The following is an 8,503-nucleotide window of genomic DNA, read 5'->3' on the forward strand; positions in this document are numbered from 1 at the left end:
TGTTTTGTTTCAATTAAACTACAGAAGTTTGCTTTCTTAAACAAAGTAAATAAGAGAGTGCCCTTTTCCTACCTCAAGCCACAAGGTTTCAATAGACATGTGCTGGGTGAGTAAATGTACAACTTAGGATCTTAACCATTCAAACATGGATTAACATGTAAATAATATTTAGTGAGATGAATTCTGACAGCCCTAGTGTGAAATACTTTCATATTCTTCCAGTATTAGCTATAAAACTTTTGTCTCTGTTCGGGATTTCATACTTTATTTATTGTACTGAAGCATGGATAGAATGTATAGCGAATCAACCGTATTAATTCATGGCCAGTGCACCAGATATGAACTGGTGTTAGCACAGTAAAAAGTCAATGCGAAAGACACCGGCCATGCTTTCTGTCGTGAAACAGTAAGGTAGCTTCACTTGATCTGATGTTTTCCTTGATTCTCACACCCATGCTGTTAAACAGTCGAGAAAAGCGAGTTGAAATAGTGTTAATGATCTTCATGATCAAAACTGTAGTAAAATAAGAGAGTTTTCATTGTCTCCTAAATCAAGCAAATTACCAAGCAAAGTACAAATCAAGTCACATAGTGCTGATGTGTATTTGAGATTACAACTGGTGTTAAATGAGCTGTTGAAACCTGTAGTTAGTATCTTGCGGATGTGATGCTGTCCACCTTTTGATTCCAGTGAGAAACTGAATACCAGGGTGTTTACTTTGGCACGATTTGTAGTATCGGTTTCTGCTGTAGTAACACAGACACGGCCATAGGAAACCCTGACCAGGGAGTGGAGGTCATTTGGGACTGTACAGGAGGAAATACTTAATTTACTTGTACTGCCACCTCCTACCACTTCTCTATAAAGGAACTGGTGAACATCTGTGTGCATGTGCAAGACTTGCTTTCCTTTTATTTCTGCTCTCTATTTCCTTTCTGTAATATAACAGTGAGATGATGTTTTCTTCAAGTTAATCTGTACTTTGTACTAATTTTAAAACTGTTCACATGGAGATATTTTGAACCTTCCCTTTCTTTCTGCAGAGTGTTTGACATCTAATACCAGTGACAGTGAGAGCAGCTCCAGTAAGTGACTTGAAAGCCCATTATTGTGTGAACAATCATCATTTCATTATTAAAATTTTTTAGTATTCAATGCATTTAAATATTTCACTTTATTGTATTACAGAGATAATTCAACTTGGGTACTGTTGTCATGATTTGGGGGGTTTAAATCTTTTTGTTCATGTGTAATTGCCTACAAACTGAAATATTCTGTTAAAGACATTTTACTCTCATGTCTAGGAACCCCCTATTTTTATTTATTTATTTTTTGTCTAGGAACAAAAAATATATACAAGTTTTTTTTCTTCTGTATTTTTTGTCTAGGAAAGCCTTTCTTAAGATTCCGCTCACTCAGAATGCACTTTGTGATATGCTGGTTTGAGAAACAATAGGTCTAAGGTTATGGAGTTCAAACATTGTTCTAATGAAATTGCAAACCTTGTACATAAATGCACAGTAGAAATCAAAGTTAAGAACGAGGAAGGAGAAGAAATTGAAAGTGAGTGTGGAGAGCCTGTGAGAGTTAGCAAAGAGTCCTTTTGGAATCTTAAGTGGACATGCATGAGAATAAGCCAAATCCTTCGTATTATACCACCATTTATTTTTGCCTTATTTTTTTAATCATATAGAAGGTCAAGAGGACACAATTTTATCCTATGAGCCAGTGACTCGACAGGAGAGTAAGTATTCGGTTTTAGAAACACAATCTGTGCAAATCTAATCTCTACACTGGAAAAATCACCTTGAGTTTCACATTTGGTATTTATTCCTGCTCTTGTAGTTCATTACACAAGGCCTGTGATCATCTTGGGTCCAATGAAGGACAGAGTAAATGATGACTTGATCTCAGAGTTTCCCCATAAGTTTGGATCCTGTGTTCCACGTAAGTGTGCCGAATTCAGCCAGAGGCAGTGTCATCAATGGTTCTGCTTGTTCTTGTTTTTATTTGGCTTTAAACGGAAACGCATTCATGGAATAAACCATAAGCAATCCACTCCCCAGATACAACTCGTCCGCGGCGAGAGAATGAGATGGATGGGCAGGATTACCACTTTGTGGCTTCAAGAGAGCAGATGGAGAAAGACATTCAGGACAACAAGTTCATTGAAGCAGGCCAGTTCAATGAGAACCTCTATGGGACCAGTATTCTGTCAGTACGGGCAGTGGCTGAACGGGTTCGTAATGGCTTACACATGCTAATGAAACATCGCACAGAACCTTAACCTGTTCTTTAAACAAATTCACTTGTTTACATCTGATTCAATATGGCAAATATTTTATTTAACAGGAGTGTGGAAAACCCATGCATTTTCTGTCTTTGTGCTTTAGGGGAAGCATTGCATCTTGGATGTGTCTGGGAATGCCATAAAGAGACTCCAGCAAGCACAGCTCTATCCTATTTCCATTTTCATCAAACCAAAATCCGTTGATGCTCTAATGTAAGTTTTAACTTCCCATCTCAGCTCGGGGGTGAAGTAAATTCATTAAGATGTTTAATAATTCCCCCCTGCCGTATATGTGGTGGTATTCAACAGTTTACTATGTTAAGATTTAAAAAGGATATGGAAATGTGAGTATTTATTGCCTAGGCCAGGGTTGCCAAACTAAATTTTGTCTGGGGCACATCAGTATTTTTGTGAGTGTTTTGAAGGGCCATAACCAAGGCTTTGTGTTTATATACACCAATCAGCCATAACATTAAAACCAGGTGAAGTGAATAAAAAGGATTATCAGGTCTGGTCTGATTCGTCATTAGAGCTACTGTGACACAAATTGCTGGAAAAATTAATGCTGGCTATGATAGAAAGGTGTCAGAACACAGTGCCTCGCAGCTTGCTGAGTATGGGGCTGTATATCTGTAGACTGGTCAGAGTACCCATGCTGACCCCTGTCCACTGGTGAAAGTGCCTACAATGGGCACGTGAGCGTCAGAACTGGACCATGGAGCAGTGGAAGAAGGTGGCTTGGTCTGATGAATCACTTTATTCATACATTCATTTATTTATTTATTTTATTATTATTATTATTTTACATCATGTGAACGGCCAGATGCATGTGTCTTGCATACCTGGGGAAGAGATGGCACCATGATGCACTGTGAGAACAAGGCAAGCCAGTGGGGCAGTCTGATGCTCTGCTAAATGTTCTGCTAGGAAATCCTGGGTCCTAGCATTCATGTGGCTGTTACTTTGACATGTACCAACTACCTAAACATTGTTACAGACGAAGTACACCCCTTCATGGCAGTGGTATTCGCCTAATAGCAGTGGCCTCTTTCAGCAGGATCATGCACCCTGCTACACTGCAAAAAATGTTCAGGAATGGTTTGAGGAACATGACAAAGAGTTCAAGGTGTTGACTCTGCTTCCAAATTCCCCAGATCTCAATCCAATCGAGGATCTGTGGGCTGTGATGGACAAACAAGTCCAATCCATGGAGGCCCCACCTTGCAACTTACAGGACTTAAAGGATCTGCTGCTAACGTCTTGGTGCCAGATACCACAGCACACCTTCAGAGGTCTTGTGGAGTCCGTGCTTCAACGGGTCAGAGCTGTTTTGGTGGCACAAGGGGGACCTACACAATATTAGGCAGGTGGTTTTGATGTTATGGCTGATTAGAGTATACTGTAGTAACTCATGTATAATCACTCTTTGAAATTGTGGTGAGCTGAAAAGCATCTCAGCATGCACAAAACATCAAACCTTGAGGTGGATGTGCTACAGTATAAGACCACATCAGGTTCTACTCCTGTCAGCCAAGAACAAGAATCTGAGGCTATCATGGGCACAGACTCATCGAAACTAAACAGTTGAAGACTAGAGAAAAAAAAAAATCACCTGGTCTTTTCCTACTCTTCAACTGTCCATTTTGGGTGAGTCTGTGCCCATGAATTAGCCTCAGATTCTTGTTCTTGGCTGACAGGAGTAGAACCTGATGTGGTCTTATGCTGTTATAGCCAATCCATGTCAAGGCTTGATGTGTGTTCTGAGATGCTTTATTTTGTTTTGCTCACCACGGTTATAAAGAGGGGTTATTTGAATTACTATATCCCTCCTAGTAGCCTGAACCTATCTGGCCATTTTCCTCTGACCTCTCTTATCAACAAGGTGTTTGAGCCCGCAGATCCTCCACTCGCAGGATGTGTGTGTAAATTCTAGAGACTGTTGTGTGTGAAATTTCCAGGTGATCAGCAATTGAACTACTGAAACAGCCCTTCTGGTACAAACATCTATGCCATGATCAAAGTCAAAGAGAGATCACACTTTTTTTTTTTCCTTTCTTTTTTATTTATTTATTTTTTTAAACTGAAGTGCTTGACCTGTATCTGCCTAATTTTTTGCATTGTGCTGCTGTCACATGATTGGCTGATTTAGATAATGGCATGAATGTACAGGTGTTCATAATAAAGTTCACTTTATGTAAGATGATTCACTTTGATATTGCATTCTATGTTTACTGCACTAATCAGGAAACACTAACTTCCACGGCTTTTTAAAAATAACTGGTTATGTAGTAAAAATTAACTAAGCAACTCCTAATATTTGTTTTACGAATATTGAAAATATATTACAATATGAAGGAGATACTCCTATGAACCCTAGGTGATGCATTTCAGGATTTGGAATCAGGCATTTAATCACACTAATGGCCAACACATTTCTGAATCTTTTTCATGCCTTGCATCCAGCATGTTTGGCCCATGGGCCTTCAGTTTGACATATGGTCTAGGCCAGTGGTTCTCAAACTTTTTCAGCATGAGCCCACCCCCCCGGTGTAGGGTGCATCCCTTTGTGGCCCCCTAGAGTCATCACATTTTCGCAGTTTTTTTTATTTTATTTTCCATGCTAGGCTCTTCTGTATTAACTTTCTCAGCTAAGAGACTATATCCTCTGTCTAAAAACTTCTCCATTTTAAATGGCCTTTATAGGTTTTTATCAGCGTATAGCTAACAGTGCTGTACACTAGTATATCGACAGATGCCTCTGTTTGGTGTGTCTTAGTGTGCTGTGTATAATTGCTTTAATTTATTAATATTTCTCAGTTTTATGTACACCATAGTTCATAGGTTGACAATGCCGACTTGTGTACAGGTAAAATTAATTTAGGGGAAAAAAATGTTCTAGAATTTCTACGCGGTCCCCCTGGCGCCATCTGGCGGCCCCTAGTTAGAGAACCACCGGGCCAGGGGTTCCAAACTTTTCCAGGGCAAGGCCCCCCAAATGGCATTAACATTTGGCCGAGGCCCCCCTTTTGCAAGATGTCTTGAAAACACATTAAAAACACAGACTTCTGAATATATCCCCCTTTTTTTTTATTAATAATTACATCTTGCATCTTTACATTACATTAGGGATTGATTGTGTGTGTGTGTGGTTGTCTGAGAGTGAGAAAGAGAAAACATACTAGTGGGAGGGATGGGCTTGGTGGCTCCGACCAAATTGTTGAGGCCCACTGGGCGACCCAGAAACCACTGGTCTAGGCTATGCTATCATCAGTCTGCCTGCAGTCTATCCCATAGCCTAGCTATCTCCATTTAGGTGTAAGATTTAGTGGGATATGTTCATACTGAATAAGTTTAAGGTACTTTTAACAGACTCTGTTTTATCCCCTGGTAAATTATCATTGATTGTGGTGTTTTGAAGTCGTAAATTTGTATATTTGTTATTTGTTGCTGCCCTCTTGGCCAGGTCATGCTTGTAAAAGAGATTTTTAATCTCAATTAGTGTTTTTTTTGTTTGTTTGTTTGTTTTTTAAAATCTGGTTAAATAAAGAAATTAATGAATTTGCATTTTATAGGGAAATGAACAAGAGGCAGACGTATGAGCAAGCCAATAAAGTCTTTGATAAGGCAGTGAAGCTTGAACAGGAATTTGGAGAGTATTTCACAGGTAAACATTCTTGTTTTTCTGTGGCTAAATGTGCCTAAGTCATTATGGAATAACTCCGTTATTTTAAATGAGATATAGAAATTAGAGCATCTTGCTATAGTTGACTAAATTAAATGATCTGCTTGTGTCCTCTCTCATTTTACAGCCATAGTCCAGGGTGACTCACTAGAAGAGATCTACAATAAAATCAAGATGATCATCGAGGAGCAATCAGGCCCCTACATCTGGATCCCGTCCTCAGAAAAACTCTGAAGAGTGTGCAGCCTCCATCCTCTGCACGCATTCGGAGTAATGTTCCAACCCCTGCCCTGCTCCAGCCCGAGTCCTCTCCTTCCCTTTTTACTGAAATGTTTCATATCAAGTTTTAGTGTCATCATTATGTTAACTCAGATTAAAAGAAGTCTTATCCCCTATTACTGTGACTGTGCACACCCCTGCATGAGTTTCTCAGCAAATCCGTTCAAGACTAGGAATTTCATTACAAATTATTTTTGTCTGGTAAAACAAAAAGGGAAAATGAACAAATCCTTTGTGTTTGGATGGACTTCGGAAGCCAGTGTCTCGACGAAAGAGTGGGGTTGGGAATTAAAAAAAAGTTCCTTGGAAATGGAGACTGACTGAAAAGCTGGAATCCTGTATATGTTTATTGTTGCATTGTAAAGAAATGGAAAAAGCGGATCAGAGACCATCAAGGTTTTCTACGAGGACTAAACACAAACCAAACCTGCTGAAGGTACTGTTCCTGGATCACTGACCATGTTTATAGAAATTTGGTGGAGAATCTTAGAACCCAGTGATCCTCAGTAATCACACAGAAGTTTGCTATTTGGCTGGCTGTCGCTGCCAGTTCTTGATCAAGAAACCACTGAAGGCAGAACAAATGGAAAACAATATGAATCTATACATTTATATTACTGAAATCACATGGTAAATAAAAATCCTATGGAGATTTTACTACATAATATTATACTATGGTACACATTTTACACTTCACTAGAATTGTCTATTTGGAGGGCTGTTAGAGTTTTGTCTTGGTTTTTTGTGTTTTCTCTTTCCACATTTTTTTTTTTTTTTTAGCTGCTCTTTATTAAAGATGGAGTAGAGGGGTGTAACTGGGCTCTCTGCAGAACACCAAACTGCCTTACAATTAATAAAATTAGTTAATTCTGAGGGGAAGCTACAAATTACTCAACTGATCAATGCTTAATGGAAGACTCAATCAAACCTGTGTTCTGAGTTTTGTACTGCATATTGGAGGCCTGACTTGTGAGTGCAATAGACTTAAGTGTCTTACCTCTCTGAAATCCTTGTTTCATCATTGCTTATCTTTTAGTGACTGATTTTTGAAAAATGATTTTGGCATCCAAGGCTCCTCTTAAGCTTTTGAACAGCAGCTAGCCCATTTGCACTTTCTCAACCTATCAAGTCTTTTCTCTTCAGACTGAACGGTAACATGGTACTGTCCTGTATGCTGCCCAACTGGGAAGCCTTAAAACGGGTAGAATTAAGACAATAATTGTATTGGATGTCCTTCTCAATATTAAAAGTCAATAGAGCCTGAATTGGCCTAAGTTCCCTAGACCTGCCAGATGTTTTCATTAAATGTGTTTGGGATGATTTTAAATATTTTTTCTTTATATTTGTTTTGGGGCTGATGTGACTACTGTGTTTATCATTGTAGCGGGGTGCGCTCAGAAATCTGATGACTTTATGTAATAATTTGGCAGTAAAAAGGCAGCAATGACATGATGGAAATTAAATGTGCCAATAGAATATTCCCTAAAAGGAATGAATGATTTCTGAGCATCTAGTCAAGCTAAGTAGTTACTTGCAGGATCATCGCTCGTTATTTGCTATGCCTTGGGAATGCTACACCTGTGGTGACCCTCCTGTACACAGTCTGACTGAACATGAGGAAAAGCCCACTGCAGTTCTGAGCTTTACCGCTCTGCATAAGAAGGGACTGTGCAGGCTTAATGATAAAGGATTATTAAAGTCTCCCTGGATGAAAGATTCATAACCCTTGGACCCAGCATTTTCTTCTATGGCTACAGGACGTGATGAAAGTGCTGTGCCCACCACGCTCCAGCTACTGTATCTGCAGGCATTTCCTAAGCAGATGTGACCATTGTCACTAAACCAGCTGTCATACTTGTGTCAAAACCAGAGTTCAGGGAATAATCGAAGGGAACAGAGCCATTTATAAACTGCTTACAGACTGTTTCAAAGGGTGTTAGCTGTAAAATGTAAATATCCCCTCACTTATGCTTCATGCATGCGTGAAACAGCTGGGACAAATGTTTTTATAGATTACATGTCAGGTAAGTAAACTGACTTCTGAGATTAATTTCCATACACATGTGCCGTAATGTTGATATTTCTCTCTAGACAAAAATCTTCAGCTGCCTATCAGAACACATTTTCTAGTCAGTTGGGGATTGACTTCCCTAAACTAGGGCCTGTCTACTTGTGATATCTTGTGGAACTTGTCTGAGTGTATAAATGAAAATTGTATAAATGGAAAAAAAAAAACAACCTTAAAAAGTCA

General features: G+C 39.2%; 1 protein-coding gene across 7 annotated transcripts in view; it reads left to right on the forward strand.

Annotated features, from left to right (window-relative positions):
• dlg3 (discs, large homolog 3 (Drosophila)) overlaps positions 1-7,534 on the forward strand; it is a 96,186-nt gene extending 88,652 nt beyond the window's left edge. For all 7 annotated transcript variants that reach the window (XM_053630509.1, XM_053630511.1, XM_053630512.1 and 4 more), the window contains 7 exons: positions 1,045-1,086; positions 1,695-1,745; positions 1,847-1,948; positions 2,068-2,240; positions 2,395-2,504; positions 5,864-5,955; positions 6,101-7,534. In XM_053630509.1, coding sequence (XP_053486484.1) covers positions 1,045-1,086; positions 1,695-1,745; positions 1,847-1,948; positions 2,068-2,240; positions 2,395-2,504; positions 5,864-5,955; positions 6,101-6,207 — 677 coding nt within the window. In that variant the 3' untranslated portion in view covers positions 6,208-7,534. The remainder of the gene's footprint in view (positions 1-1,044; positions 1,087-1,694; positions 1,746-1,846; positions 1,949-2,067; positions 2,241-2,394; positions 2,505-5,863; positions 5,956-6,100) is intronic.
• The last annotated feature ends 969 nt before the right edge of the window (positions 7,535-8,503 follow it).

This window comes from Ictalurus furcatus, chromosome 8 (assembly GCF_023375685.1).
Source record: "Ictalurus furcatus strain D&B chromosome 8, Billie_1.0, whole genome shotgun sequence".
Classification (NCBI taxonomy): domain Eukaryota; kingdom Metazoa; phylum Chordata; class Actinopteri; order Siluriformes; family Ictaluridae; genus Ictalurus; species Ictalurus furcatus.